The sequence below is a fragment of the Eulemur rufifrons genome, chromosome 17 (genome assembly GCF_041146395.1).
Source record: "Eulemur rufifrons isolate Redbay chromosome 17, OSU_ERuf_1, whole genome shotgun sequence".
Taxonomy (NCBI): domain Eukaryota; kingdom Metazoa; phylum Chordata; class Mammalia; order Primates; family Lemuridae; genus Eulemur; species Eulemur rufifrons.
In genome coordinates this window covers 91,266,754-91,290,412 of record NC_090999.1, presented here as the reverse complement: position 1 = coordinate 91,290,412, position 23,659 = coordinate 91,266,754, and the positions used below count along the sequence as shown (strand labels likewise).

General features: G+C 39.8%; 1 protein-coding gene across 1 annotated transcript; it reads right to left on the bottom strand.

Moving 5' to 3' along the window:
- Positions 1-412: 412 nt before the first annotated feature.
- Positions 413-21,376, bottom strand: PHAX (phosphorylated adaptor for RNA export). Its single transcript, XM_069492171.1, has 5 exons — positions 21,280-21,376; positions 18,001-18,614; positions 15,285-15,405; positions 7,768-7,851; positions 413-1,826 (listed from the first exon to the last, which is right to left on the bottom strand). Exons 1-5 carry the CDS (start codon positions 21,373-21,375, stop codon positions 1,557-1,559), a joined length of 1,185 nt encoding a protein of 394 aa, XP_069348272.1. The 5' UTR covers position 21,376; the 3' UTR covers positions 413-1,556.
- Positions 21,377-23,659: the final 2,283 nt, after the last annotated feature.

Below are 23,659 nucleotides of genomic sequence, written 5' to 3'. Positions count from 1 at the left end.
AATCTCTCTTCTTGAGCTGGGCATGGTGGCTTACGCCTGTAATCCTAGCTCTCTGGGAGGCCAAGACGGGAGGATTGCTTGAGCTCAGGAGTTCAAGATGAGCAAGAGCAAGAACCTGTCTCCACTAAAAAAGAAAAAGTAGCCAGGCATGGTGGCGCATGCCTGTAGTCCCAGCTACTGGGGAGGCTGAGGCAGGAGAATTGCTTGAGCCCAGGAGTTTGAGGTTGCTGTGAGCTGAGCTGACACCACGGCACTCTAGCCCGGGCAACAGAGTGAGACTCTGTCTCAAAAAAAAAAAAAAACTTCTGAAGACTTTGTTGTCCATAAAGAATAGTTTATTGATAAAAACTATTGTTGAATTTTACATTTTTGCTTAACGTGACAAAATTTTTGCTTAATATATTAAGCACATTTTTCCTTAATATATTTTGTTAACTACAGTTAACTCCTGAAACATCTAAACTACCTTTTTTTTCTTCATTAATAAAAATGAGTAAGTCAAGCAGATGTGATATTTTAAATAAAGAACTTCCTCTGTAATCCCAGCTCTCTGGAAGGCCGAGGCGGGAGGATTGCTCAAGCTCAGGAGTTCGAGACCAGCTTGAGCAAGAGCAAGACCCCATCTCTACTAAAAATAGAAATTAGCTGGACAACTAAAAATCTATATAGAAAAAACTAGCTGGGCATGGTGGCGCATGCCTGTAGTCCCAGCTACTTGGGAGGCTGAGGCAGGAGGATTGCTTGAGCCCAGGAGTTTGAGGTTGCTGTGAGCTAGGCTGACGCCACGGCACTCACTCTAGCCTGGGCAACAAAGCTAGACTCTGTCTCAAAGAAAAAAAAAATAAACAAACAAACAAAAAAAAAACTTCCTTAACATAAGGTAAAATAGTCTTAGGCAGGCTGACACTGGGAATTTTTTTTAAATGTCCATGGTAATATACAGGTCGCATTCAGTATTTAGTATATGACCAACTTAATAAGAAGTCAAAAACAAAGTTAAGACTGAATACTTCTTTCTGGACAAACAAGTGGGAAGAGCCAACAGTATTAACTCTTAGTCTCTATCATTAAAATTGCCTAAGAGTTCTCAGTACACAGAAAAAAGAAACGTGAATGCACTTGTAACAGTTTAAGAATGTTTATGTCCCAGTAGGGTATTTTAGTGGAATGTTTTGAAACCAAAGCATAATTCACACTGCAAAGATAAATCAGAAAGAGCAAATAAACTTTTGAATGGCATGTTATAATGACTTGGACAAGACTGATTATCCACTAATAATTCTCATAATATTTAGCAAATGCAACAGATTGAGAAATTAAACCCTGTGCTATGTACTCTTCAGTATTTTGTCAGACATGAGACATTTTTAAATGTTCCTATCAATCACATTCATCTCCCCACACATATTAATTTTTATTTAAAACAAGAAAACAATTCTCTCTTCTCCAGATTCTCAGGTTTATCAGTGCAAACTAAAATGTAGCAATCTCAGTAGAAATGTTTTATTACAATGTTATTTTAGAAGGCTTTATTCCTCAAAATGTCCAAAATGTACTTAAAAGATGTCCACATCGTGAGAATGATCAACTTCAATGGCTTCCTCGGCGTCCAACTTGGCCTCTCCGTGTCCTTCCTGTGACTCATCAAGAGAAGCCAAGGCCTCATTTGTGTCACTTGCAAAAGTTTCTCGTGATGTATCATCATCTTCTTGAAAATTTAGACTTTTAATAGCTTGTTTCATCTTTTTCCCCAACACCTGTGTTCTCCTCTTTCTAGCAGCTTTTTTATTTTCATATTCCTTTTGATTTTCAATGTAGAAAATGTCCTATAATAAAGGAGGAACTTTAATAAATAAGAACTGCCATTTATTAAAAGTTTGGTACAAGACAGGCCTTCTACAATCATTATCTCCATTTCTCATAAAAGATAAGCAAAGATCGTTAGGCCCATTATTAGACAGAGTCCAAGATACTAAGTAAGTACTCACTGCAAGTAAAGATTGAAACTGAGTCAAACCCAGCCTAGTGTTAGGTGTAGGGCCCATGCTTATTCTACCATAACACGTTATCTCAATAGTTAAAAGTTTCCTAAATAAAAAGATACAGTAGGAAAATCACATTGTTTAGAGTTTAAATAAAATATAATTTATCACATAACAAAACAGAAGTTTTTGGAATTAAAATATATTGCCTTTGAAATGTCATCAAAACTAAATGTCCATACTAAGAAATTGAGCCATGTCTGAATTCTGTGAATAATAATCACATCACCTACACAATGCAAGAAAAATTCTAGCCCTTAAAAAATATTACTGTAATCAACATGGGCGAGTGTACATCTTTGTCAAAAACTTTTATCACAAGCATGGAAGTAATACACTCATCACGAGGATACATTCCAGGATGCCAGACAGGAGTCTTTATAGGAAATTTTTTTGGGGGGGGGGGGGGTCTGTTGGCTGTCACTGTAGGATGTTTAGCAGCAGACCTGCCTCTACCCAATACTTGCCTGAGTAACACAAACCCACCCTACTCCCAAATTGTGACGACCAAACATATCTCCAGATACTGCCAAATGTCCTCTGAGGGGCAAAATCACAGCAGAAAGAACTGTTCTAATAGAAAATACATTTCTATAAAGATATATAAACATGGAAAACATAAAATAATATCTCGGAAACTTGGCACAGATAGGTAGGTGGAGTTACAGAGGAAAGAAAGAAAGGCAGGTCAGGGATTTAAAGCAAAGGCCAAAATGACTATACAGGTTGAGTGTCCCTTATCCAAAATACTTGGGACCAGAAGTGTTTTGAATTTCAGATTTGTTCAGATTTTGGAGCATCTGCATATACATGGATATCTTGGGGATGGAACCCAAGGTGAACCACAAAATTCATTTATGTTTCATATATACCTTATACACATAGCCTAAAGGTAATTTGATACAGTATTTTTAATAATTTTGTGCATGAAACAAAGTTTGTGTTTAGTACTTATGTGTGTAATTTTCCACTTGTGGCATGTCAGCACTCAAAAAAAGTTTCAGATTTTGGAGCATTCTGGATTTTGGATTTTCAGATCAGGGAAGCTCAACCTATACTAATACAGAGAAGGTTCAAAGCTTAGGAAAAAAGCTGGTATAGGAACGACACATTTTTGAGACCCTACTGTCTTCTAGAAAAGAACTCCTAAAAGCTATAACCAAGCCAGTCCCTATTATATTCTTTAGAGTATATAAAATGTATATTCCTTCTTGTTTTATAAAAAGCAGTAGGGAAGATAGCGAGATAAAGGAGAACCTCTCCTAAAATTTATGCTAAATAGTTATAAGCAGCACACAGAATTAGCAAAGGAAGGAGTAAAGAACTCTGAAATGAAGGGGATAAGGGAAAGCTTCAGAATATGAGTGTTTTGATGAGAGAAAGATAAAAGTATTTGCTAAAGAAATGAGGAGGGACTGGGGATGGAGAAGGAGGGTATATCCGTTAGGAAAAAAGCACAGAAACAGAGGGAAATGAGGCTCTCTACTACTTACTGAATGAGCACTTTTATGTGCCAGGCATTTTGCTAGGACTTGAACAAATTAACTCATTTCATCTTCACAAAGAAGTTATGAGGTAGGCATATTATCCTTGTTTTCAGATGTGGAAAATGAGGCACAAGATTACAGAGCTAACATGGGATGTAAAGTCTGAATTTATATATGATTTTCTCTAATATTCTTAAACTCTACTATACTGCCTTCACAAAAGTGTGATAATTCACAATTTTTTCAGCAGTTTATGTACCTTCAAATGTAAAGATAAAAAGCACCTGCAAGTGTAAGTATTTTATGTGGAAGCACATCCAAGAATCTCGATGAAAATAACTCTAGGTTATACAATGCCTGGCAACACTGAGTAAATTTTATGAAATTCCCCCTTTCCCTCCAAATGTGGCGAGCTTATTAAAAAGGAACTTCTTTCCCATGGGTTATGAATAGAACAATGTGGGCAATGCCCCCTCCAAAAGGTTGCAACATGTTGTTAATGTCGTTGCAACAAATATAGACAATTTCAGGGAGACGCTTTCCCCCTCCATCCGTATGTGTATCCAATTAACAGTAAAAGTAAGAAACTGACTGTGTACTCTTTTACAGAGGGACACTGTTACAGTTTTGTTAATATAACAAATAACCTTTTAACTACGTTTTCTTGACAAACTTTGTAATTTCTAAAACAAAACGTAAGCAATTACGAGGTTATGCACCCAAACAAAATAACAAAAAATAGGAAAACAAACCCACTCAGTCCAGTTCTGGCTTCTAAGTTCTACAAATGGTGATTGTTAGAAATGTAGTGATTAAAATAATAATTATGACATCATCATTTGGATGGCATATGAAATTACCTGCAATAAAATTTTATTTGCCTTCAGGTTCTTCCCCGTAATAACAAAGGTAATCAATCCATGTTCATGCAGAAAATTCAGAAAAACCTTAAAAAAACCCAAAGCATTTATAATCCCTCACAACAGACCAAATCATTGGTAACATTTTGGTGTTTGTTTTCCAGTCTATTGTCCCATGTCTCTTTTTAATTTATAAGTTTGTACTTAGCCTTTTAAAAAAATTCAGTATTACTACATTTTCTCATTTTCTTAAAACTGCTTCATAAAAACAGAGGTTAAAGGATAGTCCTCTGAAGAATGGCCTTATAGGTCAACATTTCCCTATTATTATTAGATACTCTAAATGTTCCTGTTTTTTATTATAAGGCAAAGTTTCTGGTAGTTAAACATAAAAACCTACTAATAGGGCCGGGCATGGTGGCTCACGCCTGTCATCCTAGCACTCAGGGAGGTGGGAGGATCACTAGAGGGCTGGAGTTTGAGATCAGCCTCAGCAAGAGCCACATCCATCTCTACTAAAAATAGAAAGAAGCTAGGCAACTAAAATAGAAAAAATGAGCCAGGCATGGTGGCACATGCCTGTAGTTCCAGCTACTCAGGAGGCTGAGGCAGCAGGATCACTTGTGCCCAGGAGTTTGAGGTTGCTGACACCATGGCATTCTAGGCCAGGCAACAGAGGGAGAATAGAATAGAATATTCTAGAATAGAATAGAATCCCCCTAACAGTAAAATGCCCTTCTTCACAATAAATTAGAATAACTAAATTACAAAGACATGTGATACAGTGAAAACAACTCTAACGTGGGCTTGGAGTCAGAGTGTTCTGTGTGATCCCAGGCATATAATTGATCATTCTTCATTTGCGTAACAGGGTAACACTCACCTTGACACACTGAAGTGAAAATGTAGTTATACAGTATAAATGTTTGGTCCAGTGCCAGACATATAGTTAATAAATGTTAAAGTATTTCTTCTCCTCAGCCTCTGGAAATTGTTTGTCCAAGGTTCAGTTATTTACAGAAAGCTTTTCTTGATATCACTTTATTTCTTTTATAGCTCTATGGGAAATTAAGTGATCTGCTGGTCATGGTCACATAACCAATAAATAGCAAAATTAAGATAAAAACCCAGATTTTGAATTTTATACAATTCTTTTCATCATATGCTATTGCTCTAAAAAGGGTAATATTTTGCTATCAAACAAAAACCGAAAAAGAAAGTACATACTTTTTGACAAGGATTATATTGGGGGACGGGAGAGAACACTGAAGTATAATCTGTTTCACCACTCAGCAGTTGGTGTTCCTACGGAAACTTACATCCTTACAAACCACATTATCAAAACAGTTGTCCCAACGAGGGGGAAAAAGCAGCTGCACAGATTTCAGATGTGCAATAATAATTAACATTTCTTACGGGAATCTCAATGTAACAGATTTTTAAAAAATGACTGGACGTGAACAGACAGAAAATTTAAGGAAAAAGAAAAAACATTGAGCAGATACAGATGTAAAATATGGTCACAAGGAGCATCAGCTCAAGACAAATGGCTTATCTATCGTCACCATCAGCATGACAGTCAGCATGGCTAAAATACACATCCTACTAACTTTATCACCCCACGGCTATAGTAAAGGAAACAGCTGCTCAAACACAGCAGCTACGTGGATGTGCACCACCTCCTTCCTACGTAAGGGCCTGGTTCTCAATCTTGGTTATAAATGCTAAATGTGAATCATATTCCCTGATTAACAGATTAAAAAACACCAAATTTTAAATTGTGAAAAACCCACAGTGTAGAAGAATCCCATATAAGACATTACTAACAACACAAAAATGATTAAGAAAACTAAAGTGCTTACACCTTCCTGTTTATAAGAAATATCGTAGATAGAGGAATGAATGAAACAAAGCCGTGAGGAGACAATCACCAGAATAATAACATAACCTAAAATTCTGTAAGGTAACCATCCTGAACTCTTCAAAAGGTTTAAATCATGAAGGAAAGTGTGAGGTTAAAAAGAATCAAAGGATATATAACAAATGTAACGTGGAAACCTAGATTGGATCCTGGTGGGAGGGTGGTAGAGGTATAAAACATATTCTTGGGACAATGCAGGAAACTGGAACAAGGTCGAGATATTGGACGATACTATGAAATTGTTTTTATTTCTCTTAGGAGTGATAATGGGTCTTGTGTAGTTATGTAGGATATTGTCATTATTGGCAGATGTTTGCTGTAATAATCAGAAATGAGTATCATGATATTTGCTATTCATTTCCAAATGGAACAGAAAAAAATTATATAGGTCAAGTAAGAATGTCAAAATACTTATTAACGACTGTTGAACTTAGGCAGAGGATATTCAATTACTATTCCTCTATCTGTTCTGAAAATTTTCATTAATTTTTTTTGTTTTTTTGAGACACAGTCTCACTCTGTTGCCAGGGCTAGAGTGCCATGGCATCAGCCTACCTCACAGCAACCTCAAACTCCTGGGCTCAAGCAATCCTCCTGCCTCAGCCTCCCGGGTATCTGGGACTACAGGCATGTGCCACCATGCCTGGCTAATTTTTTATATATATATATTTTTAGCCGTCCAAATCATTTCTTTCTATTTTTAGTAGAGATGGGGTCTTGCTCTTGCTCAGGCTGGTCTTGAACTCCTGAGCTCAAGCGATCCTCCTGCCTCGGCCTCCCAGAGTGCTAGAATTACAGGCGTGAGCCACAGTGCCCAGCCTGAAAATTTTCATTAGTAAGAAGTTTTAGAAGGATAGAAAAAATAATTATGTGCTAGGAGACCAGGAAAAACTACCATAAAAAATAAAAGAAATCTTGGCCGGGCGCGGTGGCTCACGCCTGTAATCCTAGCACTCTGGGAGGCCGAGGTGGGCGGATCGTTTGAGCTCAGGAGTTCGAGACCAGCCTGAGCAAGAGCGAGACCCCATCTCTACTAAAAAAAAATAGAAAGAAATTATATGGACAGCTAAAAATATATATAGAAAAAAAAAAATTAGCCGGGCATGGTGGTGCATGCCTGTAGTCCCAGCTACTCGGGAGGCTGAGACAGGAGGATCCTTTGAGCTCAGGAGTTTGAGGTTGCTGTGAGCTAGGCTGACGCCACGGCACTCACTCTAGCCTGGGCAACAGAGTGAGACTCTGTCTCAAAAAAAAAAAAAATAAATCTTGATCCTGGCTCTATAAGGGAAGAAAAAGAGTAGGCAAGGCATTATAAAAGGCACAAGTTTTGCTTGAAATGAAACAATGACAAAATTGGTCCATTTAAGGCAGAGCAGAAAATGGAGATTCTTAGAAAATGAAGCTAGAGGCTGAGAGGAAGTCAAATTATGATGGATCTTAAAGGCCATTATCAGTACCTTAATTTGTTCCTCGCTGATACTAGGAGTGTTTTTCAGCAGATTCAGAAAAACTCCACCTGGTGTTCTTCTTCGACTACCATTCTATAAAAAGGAACAGAAAAGTTAAACTGCATATACTCTTCCCATGAATAGCCAAGGTACAGAAGCACACTTAAGGAGACAGAACAAATAGCAGATTTGAAGTCCAATCTTGACTCTGACTCTTGTGAAATGGGTAACGTGAGGAAGTCAACAAAATTAGGAGTTTCAGTTTCATCATCTATAAAATGAAGACCAAAGGTGATCTTTAATCTTTTTCAACTCTCAAATTCTGTCATTTGTGAAATCTACATGGTAACAAAGAGAAACAGGCCACTCAGCTCAAGGGACCTGACAACTGGATTTTCTGCTTTTATCTGCCATCTGGCCAAATCAGTGAATATTCTTTTAGATATTAAAACACATCATAAAGCCTCAATAATTAAAACAGTATGGTACTGAAATAAAACTAGAAGTCAACGGAGCAGAATAGAAAACCCAGAAAAAAAGCCAAATACACATGAGAATGTAGTCTATGACACAGATACTAGCCCAAACCAGAGAAGATAAAATGACCTATTCAATAATTAGTGCTGGAGCTACCAGGCACCCATCTAGGAAAATATTAAGTTGGATTCATACCTCATGCCTTGTATCATGATATATTCCAAAGGGTTCTAAGATTTACATACATATAACAAAGCATAGAATATATACATACAGTGGCTTCTTACCAGTCATGGTAGTTACGTTCTACAAAGTTGTCACAAACACCGACTCAAACAAATACTAAAACACTGCTCCAGGGGATATATGGGGTTAGGTTCCTGCAAGCCTCTGATCACGACATTTTCGTCAATGGATCAATATATAACCTTGTTGTACGTGTGTTTCTGTTTAAAGACACCTTATTTAAAACATATTGTTGATTCACGGAACACTGAACTCATAACTCATGGCCAACAGCACTGTAACTCATGCCTAAATGAAGCTGATCCAAGACACATATTCCTGCATAAGGGCACGCCACAGTCTTCTTGCACTCAGGAACACTAGATGGCACTTCAGCACTACCATTGGAGGGCCATTTTAAACAGCAAAGTCACCACACCAAAAAAACAAACAAACAAAAAACCCCCCCCACAAACACAAATGTGAAAAACATGGCACACTAGATAGACCTTGAGGACACTTGTTTATAACATGAGCTGAAACAAAGCAGAGTGTTGCCTTGTTTGACCCGAGCTAGGGTCTAGGACAAATTCTTTAAGATGGTGAACAAGCCCTTACTGGATCTGGCCCTATATTCTCTCTCTGACCTTATACCCTAACTCACTCTCCCAAGCTCCCTGCTCCTGTCCCATTGGCCCTGTGTTCATACAGGCACTGAGCAGAGGCTGGGGGTGAAGAGAGAAAACAGTCTTCCAAGTACAGGGTCAGGGACCAGAACCTGTTTTTGTTTAGAATTTTGTCCATTATGAATTTCTGCATTAATTTTGATTTTTGAAACTGTTGCATTAAAATATTATTTATCTTGATTGAGTTTTTTTAGCACCCCCCTCAAATTTTACAACCAAGGCAAGTAAATTGCTTATTTCACCTTAGTTTTGGCCCTGCCAGGCTCCCCTCACTTTTACACTGGTTGTTACTTCTGTCTGGTCTGTTCTTCCTGCAGTACTCACTGCTCCACCTTCTTCAAGTCTTTGTTTAAATGCTTGTTGAGCCTAAGAATACTGAGTTATAGAAATGCCCCCTGTATTTCTGGAGACAAGATTTGATTTCAGAAGTCAAATAAGGCTTTGCCTTAAAGAAAAAATAAATGTGTTAGTTCAAAAGCTGCCTTGTCTCAGGAGGGTGTCTCGTTGGTCAGTAATAGCTGTACTTCAAAGAGACAGCTGTAAACTGGGCCTATGGTTCTCACCTGTTTTGAAAGACAAGGCAGGCCTCCCTTAGAACCAAAAGGTTGCCCGAGCTGACAGGCGAAGACCCCCGGAGATGAGAGCTAATCAGATAGATATGCTAATGCCCAAGACAGAACCATGCGGTTAAAGTAACACAAAGCACAGCCCATGTTAACTTCTGAGATCATCTCTGTCTCCAAGAACACAATCACTGGAGCCAAGATGTCTCTGTTTTTTTGCTAAAGTAATAGCCTTATCATAAAACTTAGAAGTTTGCCCCAAGAAGATTTTATAACTCATTGTTCCCCTAGTTAGAGTTAGTTAAAGGATCTGTAGTAGCCTTTTAGGAGACTTTGACCCTAAAGCAAACTGCCTGTTAGTATGAAAATCCCGTTGCCCTTGGCAATGGGAACCTGTATCTACCCTATAAAATACCTGTGTGGAGTTTCAGTCTTGGATATATTTTACGCAGGAAGAAATATATCCATCCGGATACCCTCCTTATATCTATTTTCATAAACCTTTACTTTATAAACTATATCTTTGGCTCTGTGCATTATTATTATCATTATTTTATTTTTATTTCTGTTTCCTACTATTTTTTCATCCTTTGCAATGACCCCTGCCTGAGAGACCTGATCGGAAGAAAGAGAAAAAAACCTCTTTGCGGGGAGTGTAGCTAACTCCCCGAAAATGCTGCCTTCTTAATAAGATCCACCCTCCCTATTCCTCCATTTGATCTATTTCTTTTCCCACAGGATAGATCATTTTCTAGCAGACTTTTAGAACAATGCCTGGCACAGAGCAGGCAACTCAGTAATTGTTCAAGGAAAGAATGTATCAGAAGAAAGTGAATTTGGACTTGTAGCTTCCCCAACATTCAGCAGATTTGCATTCGCTCAATGGAATATAAAGTTTTGTTGTTAATACTATAATATTAAATATTGATGAAACCTGTAACTTTGTGTTCGACTAAAGGAAAATCAAAGTACTTTAACACTGACACAGAGATGCCGGTACATTCATGATTATTATAATTTGTTTTGTTGTCAACTTCTGTTTTGACTTTTGTAATTTACCTTCAGGGGTCATTTCCTCAGCCAATGTTATCAATTCTAACTGGTTTCTTTTCTGTCCATTTCCAAAGCATATCCATATCTTCTGATGTTACTGTTACGGACTCATGAATAAAAAAGAAGTCATTCAAACTTTCATTCTCAATCCTGTGGTGAAAGCTGAATTCAGTGAGATCTGCAAAACCATTCTGTAAGATAACTGTCACTGCCTGTGATATGGCCTTAAGGGGAGGGAACCTGAGCCCTTAAGTCCACATGTGGCCTTCTAGGTCCTTAAGTGTAGCCTTTTGACTGAATCCAAATTTTACAGAACAAATCCTTTTATTTTTATTAATACATTTTTGTTCATCTTTTATATTTATATTTTTAAAAAGAATGTATTTAAAATACCAAAGAATAAGATAAGTTTCAATGAAATGATCCTCTCAGATTGACTGGCACAATTATTATAGACCATTAGGAAGCCATAAGGGATAAATTGATGGCTGCTATGCTCATGATTTAGTTCTAACTTCCGCCGCCTGACTGATGCCACTGTACTGCATGAGGCTGGTTAAGGAGAGTTTATGGGAGTCAAGTATGCCAATCAGATATCAGCTTTTGACAACGGTGCATACTGTGTTTCTGTTTGAAGTGGAATTTGTGAATAGTTGCACATTCGACAGTATTTTTTAATTCTGTCTGCTTAACAGTCCATCATGTCAAAGAAGACCAAGAGAATGCTGAAGGAAGAAAACAGATTTTTTAATGAGGATCAGGAATTGCAATGTTTCTACTAAAGATAAGATGATTGCTTGCTTTGTGATACTATAATATCAACATTAAAGAAATTCAGTGCTCATCAGCATTATAACACTCATAAGGACCACAAATATTTTATTTTTATTTTATTTTATTTTATTTTTTGAGACAGAGTCTCACTTTGTTGCCCGGGCTAGAGTGAGTGCCATGGCGTCAGCCTAGCTCATAGCAACCTCAAACTCCTGGGCTCAAGCAATCCTGCCTCAGCCTCCCGAGTAGCTGGGACTACAGGCATGCGCCACCATGCCCGGCTAATTTTTTCTATATATATATTTTAGTTGGCCAGATAATCTCTTTCTATTTTTAGTAGAGACGGGGTCTCGCTCTTGCTCAAGCTGGTCTCGAACTCCTGACCTCGAGCAATCCACCCTCCTTGGCCTCCCAGAGTTATAGGATTACAGGCGTGAGCCACTGCGCCTGGCCCACAAATACCTTAAATTAGAGGGAGAGGCATGAAAGGTTGCATTGCAGAAATTAAAAGATGAAAAGCAAAAGCAAAGACAGTTCTTTCAAGCAGCAATAAGACCTGGAAATAGTGCCACTGAAGAAACTTATAAAGTAGCTTACATACTTGGGGAAAAAAGGGAAGCCATTCAGTGATGTAGAAATTGTGAAAAAATGCATTGTCGGAGTTGTAGGATGCTTAGGTCTCAATAAGGTTTCAAAGTATAAACAACTGCCTCTTTCAAGGAGAACCATAACTGACTGGCAGCATGAATTCACCTTCAACTTAACAGAACAACTTCATGCAATACTTTAAAAGGAAAAAATATGTATTATTCAATCATTTTGGATAGATCAACTGATACTACATACTCGGCACAGGTTTTGTATTTCATTCCGGTAGAACAGAGGATTTTTTTTGCTACAAGTTACTCGCTTTGGGCACTCTTATGAACAGAACACAAGGAATAGACATCTTCAACAACTTTCAAGATAAATGTTGTGAAATTGAACTGAATTCAGTAAATTTAGTGAGTCTATGTAAAGGTGGTGCACCTTCCATGACAGGAAAACATTTAGGATTTATTACACAGATAAAAAAAAAGTATTAAGGCCGGGCGCGGTGGCTCACGCCTGTAATCCTAGCACTCTGGGAGGCTGGGGCGGGTGGATCGCTGGAGCTCAGGAGTTCGAGACCAGCCTGAGCAAGAGCAAGATCCTGTCTCTACTAAAAATAGAAAGAAATTATCTGGCCACTAAAAATATATATAGAAAAAACTAGGCCGGGCGCGGTGGCTCACGCCTGTAATCCTAGCACTCTGGGAGGCCGAGGTGGGCGGATTGTTTGAGCTCAGGAGTTCGAGACCAGCCTGAGCAAGAGCGAGACCCCATCTCTACTAAAAATAGAAAGAAATTATATGGACAGCTAAAATATATATAGAAAAAATTAGCCGGGCATGGTGGTGCATGCCTGTAGTCCCAGCTACTCGGGAGGCTGAGACAGGAGGATCGTTTGAGCTCAGGAGTTTGAGGTTGCTGTGAGCTAGGCTGACGCCACGGCACTCACTCTAGCCTGGGCAACAGAGTGAGACTCTGTCTCAAAAAAAAAAAAAAAAAAAAAGAAAAAAAGAAAAAACTAGCCGGGCATGGTGGCGCATGCCTGTAGTCCCAGCTACTCGGGAGACTGAGGCAGGAGGATCGCTTAAGCCCAGGAGTTTGAGGTTGCTGTGAGTTAGGCTGACGCCACGGCACTCACTATAGCCTGGGCAACAGAGCGAGACTCTGTTTCAAAAAAAAAAAGTATTAAAAGATCCAGATGTTCTCATTTCTTTTCATTGCATCTGGCATTAACAAAATCTCTGTGCTAAAGCTATTATTTTAAGTGACACTTTGCAGTAAGTTATAAGTATTTTTAACTATATTCATGAAAATGCAACACAGCATCATAACATGCTCAAGGTGAACAATGAGGTACTCAGTGTGAATTTACCTTATCATTCTAAAGGATGTTGGCTATAGCAGGGATAGGTGTTAGCCAAAATTTTATTTCTGTGAGAATACATAGTTAAATTTTATGAAGAATAGAATCAGTAATGTGAATTACTGAAAGAAGGTTTCTGTAAGAATGCAGCATTTCTGTGTGATATCATGTCACATCAAAACAACTTGAATATTTCTTTGCAAGGTAAAACTAAGTCTATATATGATATGTGGCAAAAAATCTAAGCATTTCCAAAAAAGCTTTTTTCAAAACATGTCTTCTTGAAAGGAAATTTCAGATGAACATTCCCCAGTTAGCAAAGGTCATTGATAAGCAGGATATACGTGAATCATTCAAAGAATACACCGCTGTTACAGACCTATTAATTGGAGAATACAATGAAAGGTTCACTTACTTTTGAGAATCATGACATCACACTCAAATTAGCATTTCAGCCTCACCTAGCTGGTACCACCACGGCACAAAACAAACTACAGACGGAACTGCGCTCTCAGTAGATGACTTTTTAAAGTCATTGATGCCAAGAAAGATTCAACTGAAATATGGAAAAACATAGAATACCCACGCCTGTGGCAAGAGGCCCCAAAAATGCCTGCTTGCTTTTCAACCACTCATTGCTGTGAATCTTCATTCTCTTACCTAACCCAAATCAAGATGTCCTTAAGGTCATAAATGACTAATACTCATCTAGAAGATATTTGAAACTGCAGACCTCCATGCTGCAACCAAATATTCAAATGCATTCCAACAAAAAGCAGACACAATAAAGTCATTAAAAGGTTAGTTAACTTTAAATTAACAAATAATTTTCATTTTTTGAAATTATTAAGTACATAGTAGTTAGGTTTTTACAAAATAATGTACATTTTTAAGTATATCTAATTGAAGTTTCTTGAATGCAGCCTTATTTGATTACAGCTAAATTAACGTGGCCTTCCAACATGAAAAGTTTCCCTACCCCTGACCCAGCCAGAGTTTTCTTTCTGTCATTCTCAAGCAGTAAACAGTGTTTCTTGACCTTTTTGTCCATTATCACCTCTCCACCCCAGGATGCTTTTTAGATTCCCCCCCCCCTCACTTCTACCATTAATTTTAATTCACCTAGAAATACTGTATACATATCCGCGCTTCATACACAAGAATTTTTTTTGCCCTCTTTTTCATGAATGCATGAATTAAATCCACCAAAAATAACACCTGTATTCACCATTGCTAAGTGCTAGGAACTGTGATAAGTACTTTATATGTATCATCTCCTCTAATCCTTATGATACAGGATTAATACCCATTTTACAGCTGAGGAGACTGTATAGAGTCAAATAATTCAGCCAAATTTCAGTTAATAAGTTACACACCTAAAACTCAAAAAAGGCATACAGGAAACACTCATTCTATGGTATAGAATGTTGACTGCCCAATTAAAAGAAAAAGCACCGAAACTCCATACCCTCAAAATCTGAGCTTCCAGGCTTCCTTAGCCTCTGTTGTCTTAAAATTTCAGCTCCTACCTTTAATGAATTATGTAAGAGATATGTTGTTGACTGCACACTAACAGGCTACAATTTATCTATGCTTTTTGTAAAGAAAGTATTAGTTGTAAAAACAACTATACTGGATTTATTCAGTCTTCCTTGTTGATGTAGTTTTTAAAAATCTGAAACACAGTGTAACTGTAATAATATATGATACGAGATCCAACAGAGGCAAGTTAATTTTGTAAAAAGAAAACAAAAACATACGTTAAGCAAGGCAAAAACAGTGGCACAGTCTTACCATTATGAAGAGACCACCATTTTGTTCAACTTCAGCAGTTTCCATCAGAAGTTCGATTGCCTTTTTGTTTCCAATAATCCTCACTACTCGGGCTATCAGATCTTTCTTTGGTTCCTGTAACCTGATTAAGAATAAATAAAGTAAAATTAATCTCTTTATTTACTGTACAAAGTTGAAGAAATCTATCTTAGTCTTCAGTTTAGTTCCCAACTAGAATCAAAATCTGATTCTAATAACATTTGCTTTTCTAAATCTTCGATATTTAACCTTAGAATCACTGACAAATAAACATTCCTAACCCTGGGTCACACAAGGAGATGGTAACCTCAAGGTTCCATCTCAAATCCCATACTTTGCTTCTTTACCTGCCTTACTGTATTATGGCAGATTTCACAATAAATGTGCACATTCAGCAAAGTGAATGCAAGCCTAAAGCAAAAGAAGATAAAACCAGTTTACTGTCAAAACAAATAACAGACATATACTATGCTTTGAATTATTATGCCTAAAAGTTAGTCCTCCTAACTCCAGAGATGTCTGGGAGCTTTAAAATGGACCGACCCTTTCCCTCATAGACTCTGCCTCAGAACAAAAAATAGAAATAGCTAATATTTACAGGTGGCTTATTATGGTTACGGTTAGCACAAGCCTAAGAACCAAATATGCATGATGTCAATTAATTCTCTCAACATTATGAGATAGGTACTATTATTTTCACTTTACTACTGGGAAATTAAAAACACAGGCAGCATAAGTAACTCTTTTAACGTCAGAGCCCACACTCTTGAGAGGTGAAGGAGAGCTAATAGTGCAGAGCCTTACCAATTCCCTAATCAGACCTGGCATCCTTGTTTCTTCTCAAGAGGCAGCAGTGCATTACTGTGGATGGAGTACTAGACTAGGAACAATGGGACCAGGGTTTAGCTTCAGGTCTGATACTAACTGAACATGTGACCTTGGGCAAGCCAGATATAACTACTGAGCCTTGGTTTCCTTATCTGTAAAATGAAGGCTTTCGTTTACAAGATCTCTAAGTTCCTCTCCAGCACTCAAATTCTAAAGTTCCTCAGTATTTAAAAAATCTAGTACTGGTGTTGAGATAGGCTTGCCTGCAAAGTAAATACTTGTTTTCCTACCCTATTACTCTTGAACCATATTTGTTTTCAAATTCATGACACTGTTGATTAGTGACTTAGAGTTAATGAAAATGTTCATTAAAATCTGAACTTGCTAATAATAAATGAATTATACGGCTGGGCCCAGTGGCTCATGCCTGTAATCCCAGAACTTTGGGAGGCCAAAGCAAGGGGATCACTTGAGGCTAGGGGTTCAAAACCAGCCTGGGCAACATAGCCAGACCCCATCTCTTAAAAAAAAAAAAAAAAAAAAATTTAGCTAAGCACAGTGGCACATGCCTGTAGTCCTAGCTACCTGAGAGGCTGATGCAGGAAGATCACTTAAGCCTAGGAGTTTGAGACTGTGGTGAGCTATAACCATGCCACTGGACTCCAGCCTGGGCAACAGAGCAAAACTCTGCCTCAAAAAACAAACAAAGAAACATAAAACACACAATACAAAAAAAACGATGAACTGTAAATTGACCACACACCAAGCAATTCTACTCCTAGGTCATTTACCAAAAGAAATGAACATGCATGTTTAAAGATTTGGATGTGAAGGTTCATAACTGTATTCAAAATAACCAAAAAGTGGAATATCCATTCAATATGGACATATACATACACACACACACACACAAAACGAATTAAGTATTGATTCCTGTTACAACATGGATCAATCTCAAAATCATTACACTAAGTGAGAGAAGCTAGAAACAAGTTCACTTACTCTATAATGCCATTTATATGAAACGTCCAGAGAAGACAAATTTATACAGACAGAATGTAGATTAGCAGCTGTCTGGGATGAGAACAGGGATTAACTATAAATTGGCATATGGACATGAGGGACCTTACTGGGTGATGGAAATGTTTTAAAAGTGATGGTTGTAAAACTTGATAAATTTACTAAAAAATCCACACTAGAAATGGGGTGAATATTATCATCTATAAAATATATTTCAAAGTTATGTTAAAAAAGTCACAAATGCTTGAAAACACTAAAAAAAATACATGATTTAAAAAGATGTTTTGGCTGGGCACAGTGGTTCACACCTGTAATCTCAGCATATTGGGAGGAAGGCAGGAGAATGGCTTGAGGACAGGAGTTGGAGACCAGTCTGGGCAACAGAGAGAGAACCCCAACCCCACATAAACATTTAAAAATTAGCTGGGCATTGTGGCACTTCCAGCTACTCAGGAGGCTGAGGAAGAAGGATCACCTGAACCCTAGAGTTTGAGGTTGCAGTGAGCTGTGATCATGCCACAGCACTCCAGTTTGGGCAAAAGAGAAAGGTCCTGTCTCCAAAAATAAATAAATAAAAAGATATGTTTATCTTAAGAGCTCTATGTACTAAATGCAAACAGTTGCTTAAAAGTTCATAAAAGTCTTCAAAATTATCCTCTCAGGCCTGTCCAAATCTAAGAAAACACAAATGCGTTCATATGACCAAATAAGCCCCGAGTTAGTTCCGTAAGTTTAGAAAAAAAAAAATCTCAAAAAGGAACATCATTAATGTATTTGCAGTCTATTTTATTTTCTGTAAATAGATGTTATTTGGTCAAGTGCCCATTTGTGCTCAAATTTAAATGCTCACCTGAAAGAAATTTCATCAGCTACTTTCTCTTGAGAATCTTCCTCTGTGATCTCATATCGGCCTTTATAGTTCATTTCTACTCTGCACCCCAGTCTGTCTTTGACAGGTCGTTTCCTTTTGAGATGACCTTGCCCATTTTCCTCTTCCTTTGATCCTGTTTTTTTGCTATCATGCATATATGCATCTAGTTCCTTGTCTAATTCTTTTGTATGCTCTTGAGATTCCCTCTTAAGTTTCTTGGCAAGCAAATAATTGTAGGTCTCGGATTGTCTGCTTCTGTCGATGGTGCCCTCCATTCCCAAGATACCAAGCTCAGTGGCCACTGCATCTTGATTCTGCTCCTGCAGCACAGCACCCCATATGTTGTTAACCTTCTTTCCTCCAGCAACAGGTGGTTTCTCACTGTTCTGGTCAAACTGAAAAGGCTCTGGTTTAGGAGGAGGGTTGAAACATTTCTGTCGCTTGCGTTTCCAAAGAGAGCTGTCATCATCTGAATCAGAAAAACTCTCTTCACTTGAATCCACACTTTTAACAGTCCGATAATGGGACACCGGTGCACACGCTGTTGCCGTACTCTGAAAGGTCCTCACAGCACTATCCCCACTTAGTACTTTCTGCAAGTGAAAAGAAATACAATCAATTCCACAAAGCATATTAACTACACCTATCATGTGCTATTTTTTTTTTTTTTTTTTTTTTGAGACAGAGTCTCACTCTGTTGCCCAGGCTAGAGTGAGTGCCGTGGCGTCAGCCTAGCTCACAGCAACCTCAAACTCCTGAGCTCAAGCGATCCTCCTGTCTCAGCCTCCCGAGTAGCTGGGACTACAGGCATGCACCACCATGCCCGGCTAATTTTTTTTCTATATATATTTTTAGCTGTCCATATAATTTCTTTCTATTTTTAGTAGAGATGGGGTCTCGCTCTTGCTCAGGCTGGTCTCGAACTCCTGAGCTCAAACGATCCGCCTACCCCGGCCTCCCAGAGTGCTAGGATTACAGGCGTGAGCCACCGCGCCCGGCCTATCATGTGCTATTTTAAAAAAATTATTTAGAGATGCAACTGGACCATTCTGAAACAGAACTGATCTTCAAAGACATGTCTGAAACCAATCCAGTCCTTACTTTTTGAAGTTCCACATGGAATTTGTCAATTTTAAAGCCACAAATTCTTATCTCTACTGCTAATACAACACTTAGTTCTAAGATCTCCTTCTAAAAAATTACCAAAGCTCTTAATTCTCACCTTCAAAAGACTTTAACCTTTTCAGTTATTGCCAAAATGAGAATGACATACCTGATAATTATTACTAACGGTTAAAACTGAATTTGTGGCCTGCTGCGGTGGCTCACACCTGTAATCCCAGCATTCTGGGAGGCCGAGGCGGGTGGATTGTTTGAGCTCAGGAGTTTGAGACCAGCCTGAGTAAGAGCGAGACCCCGTCTCTACTAAAAGTAGAAAGAAATGAGCTGGACAAGTAAAAATATACATAGAAAATAGCTGGGCATGGTGGCGCATGCCTATAGTCCCAGCTACTAGGGAGGCTGAGGCAGGATTGCTTAAGCCCAGGAGTTTGAGGTTGCTGTGAGCTGGGGTGACGCCACAGCACTCTAGTCTAGCCTGGACAACAGAGTAAGACTCTGTCTCAAAAACAAACAAACAAACAAACAAAAAACACCAAAAAAAAAAAAAAAAAAAAAAAAAAAAAAAAAAAACCCTGAATTTGTTTTCTTTCTTTCCAAAGATACCTATCTTGCATTTGGACACATACACTTCTTTTATATGGTTCTGTAACCATATTCCTTTTAAATTAGATAGCAAACTCCTTTAGGTAGATATCGCTGAAATAATACTTTTTTTTTTTTTTTTTTTTGAGACAGAGTCTCACTCTGTTGCCCAGGCTAGAGTGAGTGCCGTGGCGTCAGCCTAGCTCACAGCAACCTCAAACTCCTGAGCTCAAGGGATCCTCCTGTCTCAGCCTCCCCAGTAGCTGGGACTACAGGCATGAGCCACCATGCCCGGCTAATTTTTTCTATATATATATTTAGCTGTCCATATAATTTCTTTCTATTTTTAGTAGAGGTGGGGTCTCGCTCTTGCTCAGGCTGGTCTCGAACTCCTGAGCTCAAACGATCCGCCCACCTCGGCCTCCCAGAGTGCTAGGATTACAGGCGTGAGCCACCGCGCCCGGCCCTGAAATAATACTTTTAAAACTGCAGAGTCCATGGCATTAAGTTTACCAAGTCATGAGTCAATTTATGCAAAACCACCTGAAAGAGACTGAAAAACAAACTATCTTGGTACTAATTTCCTAAGATATTTATATGCAAAAGGAGTCACCTTTGCTTTTTGTACTGAACACTAAGCCAAGTATTTGCTGAGTTCCTACCATGTGCTAGAAATGGGGGTGAGGGGTGATTTAAGTCATTAAGACAGCCTTCCTAACTTCTAATAATCACAGCTAACATATGTCAGACATTATTATGCACGCTATGCGCCATAGAATCCTTACAATCCCATCGATGGCCTATCGTGCCAATTCTATAGATGGGGACAAAAAAAGAGTAAGGCTAAACAAACCTGCACGGTGGCCGCACCAGGACTCGAATGCAGGCAGCCTGGCACCAAAGCTCTCTCAAAGAGATTACTACGTGGTAAGGCAGTCAAGACAAACTCCCACTTAGAAAGCTGGGAAGCTAAATACAAAACTAGTGTCACGGTACCGCATGACAAAGCCAGACTCGGTGGAAATACAGAAGACGGGTCTCTGCATGGGTGATGAACTTCATTCCTGGGCCTCGGTTTCCCTATCTGCTCAGGGCGAAAATAAGCACCACCGGCTGTTTCGGGCCGATGCCCCCAGGTTCTATACTTCTAGCAAAATCCGCCCTTTCTTGAAAACCTAGCGGTGCTGGAGTGGGAAAACCGTAAGTTCAGGAAACGAACAGCGGCGCAAGGTAGGCGGAGGCGAGCCGGCCAAGAGACCGCCGAACGCCCGCCTCCAGCAGGCGGCAGGGCTCGCAGACCCGCCTCGCAGTGAACTGCAGTGCAGGGATTCGCGAGCCCCCACGCTACCGCTGCCGTCACCTCACCCGCACGAGCCCGGCCAGCGGACGCCAGCGCACCCCCGACTGCCGCCGCGCGCTCCCCCAGCCCGCTCTGCTCGCTCCGGGCTCGGGGGAGCCCACCCACCCCCCACCCTCACGGCCACCCAGCGCCGCCCCCCGCAGCCGGGGCTCCGCGCGCCAGCCCACGATCACCCGCCCGCCCTTCACACTCACCGGCACGTGCAGCGGCCTGTCGCTGGGTGCGACCGTCATGTCGGAATCCGAGTCGGAAAGCTGCCCATCTTCCATGTCTCCGGCTTCCAGCGCCATCTTCGCGCGGCACGCGCGGAGGGGAGGGGCGGGAGAGCACTTCCGGCGGCCCGGCAGGAAGGCCCGGCAGGAAGGCCCGGCCTGCGGCGGCTGCTCGGGCGCCCCCGCGCGGTCAAGACTGAGCGATAACGCGTCACCTTGCAAAAATTCGAGCTACCCCCACAAAATGGATCCCCGGTAACCTCAACACTTTTCTTCCAAAGTTTGTTTTCGTGCAGACACAAGTATGTGCACGGACCGCGGTCGTCTGGGATTCCTCCCTTGGCCTCACACCTGTCACCTGGATGCTCTGGACGACCTCCCTGCTTCCATTCTTGCTTCTCCACAATCCACTCTACGTGCGGCTTCCAGGGCGGCCTTTCAGACAGTACAATGGACCCTCCGCATACATGGACACGGAACCCGTGGATATGGAGGGCCGACTAACTATGCCATTTTATATAAGGGATTTGCGCATCCACGGCATCCAAGGACTCCGACGGCAAACTGTACCTGAGGTCACCGCCCCACTGAAATCTTCCAGAGGCTTCCTTCCTGCCAGCTAAGGCCTGAGTGCTCAGCGTGGCAAACAAGGCCCTGTGATCTGGGCATCTGGCCACTATCCCCAGGATTGCCGCTGGCGCGTTGTCATTCCTCAGGCACCCTTTGTGCTTTCACACGAAAGGCGTTTGCAACTGAAAGGCGTTTGCAGTTGCCATTCACTCTGCCTCGAAGGCAGCTTCCCCACCCCCACCCCAGTCTTTGCACAGCTTCTCTCGCGTTATTCAGGTTTCTGATTAAGTGCCACCTCAGAGAGGCCTTCCCGGGCTTTCTTCCATCACCCTAACTAAAACAGGATCCCCTACTGTCACTTTGGAACCCTTTATGTTTTCCTTCATGGCATTGATGGTTTTACGTGTGTTTGTTTTATTTTTTGTTTGAGTTTCCCCACTAATATGTCTGTTTTATTCAGTGTTTTTACCCCCAGTGTTCAGCCTAGTGACTTCTTCTTGCACATGATAGGTGACCAAGAAATATTTATTGAAATTTTTTTACATAAATGAGATCTTATTATTTGTACCTTTTATTGTTCTGCAATCAGCTTATAAACAGAAACTATGTAGTAGTGTATCCTGGACACCTTTCCATGCCCAAATATAAAGATCTAGCACCCTCTATTTTTTATTTTTAATTATTATGGGTACATAATAGTTGTATTTCTTTACAGGATACATGTGATATTTTGATACAGGCATACCATGTGTAATAAATCAGGATAATTGGGGTATCCATCACCTGAAGCATTTATCATTTCTTAGTGTTAGAAACATTCCAATTCCATTCTTTTAGTTATTTTAAAGTATACCATATAACTTATTGTTTACTATAGTCACTTTTTTGTGCAATCAAATATTGTTCATTCTACCTAATTATCTATTTTTTTGCACCCATTAACGGTCCCCACTTTATCCCTCCGTCACCACCTGGCTGCACTTCCAGCCTCTAGTAACCATCTTTCTATTCTCTCTACACATTTTTGATGACTCCCTGGTATTCCGTTGCATGGAGGTACCATCATTTATTTAACTAGTCTCTCATAGTGCACATTTAGACTGTAGCCAGTGTTTCCGAATTATCAAAGTGTTGCAATTAACATGTATTTTTACAAACTTATTTTATTATTTCCTCAGGATACATTTATAGACTGTATGGAAAAGAATGAATAGGGATTTTTGACATGTGAATTTAAAATCTGGAAAAGAAATTAGAAATCACCTGGTCCAATTCCTTATTTTGACAAATGAAGAGAAATTACTGCACAGCTAAGCCATGGCAGAACTGAGCCTTGACTCCCTGTCTCCTAACTCTTAGATAATTTTATCATTTATCTTTCATACTTAGAATTACAATCCACCTGTAATTGATTTTTTTTTTTTTTTGGAGACAGAGTCTCACTCTGTTGCCTGGGCTAGAGTGCTGTGGTCTCAGCCTAGCTCACAGCAACCTCAAACTCCTGGGCTCAAGCAATCCTTCTGCCTCAGCCTCCCGAGTAGCTGGGACTACAGGCATGTGCTACCATGCCCAGCTAATTATGTCTATATATTTTTAGTTGTCCTAATAATTTCTTTCTATTTTTAGTAGAAACGGGGGTCTCGCTCTTGCTCAGGCTGGTCTCGAACTCCTGACCTGGAGTAATCCTCCTGCCTCAGCCTCCCAGAGTGCTAGGATTACATGTATGAGCCACCATGCCCGGCCTGTAATTGATTTTTGTATTATATATAGTGTGAGGTGGGTGCCAAATTTC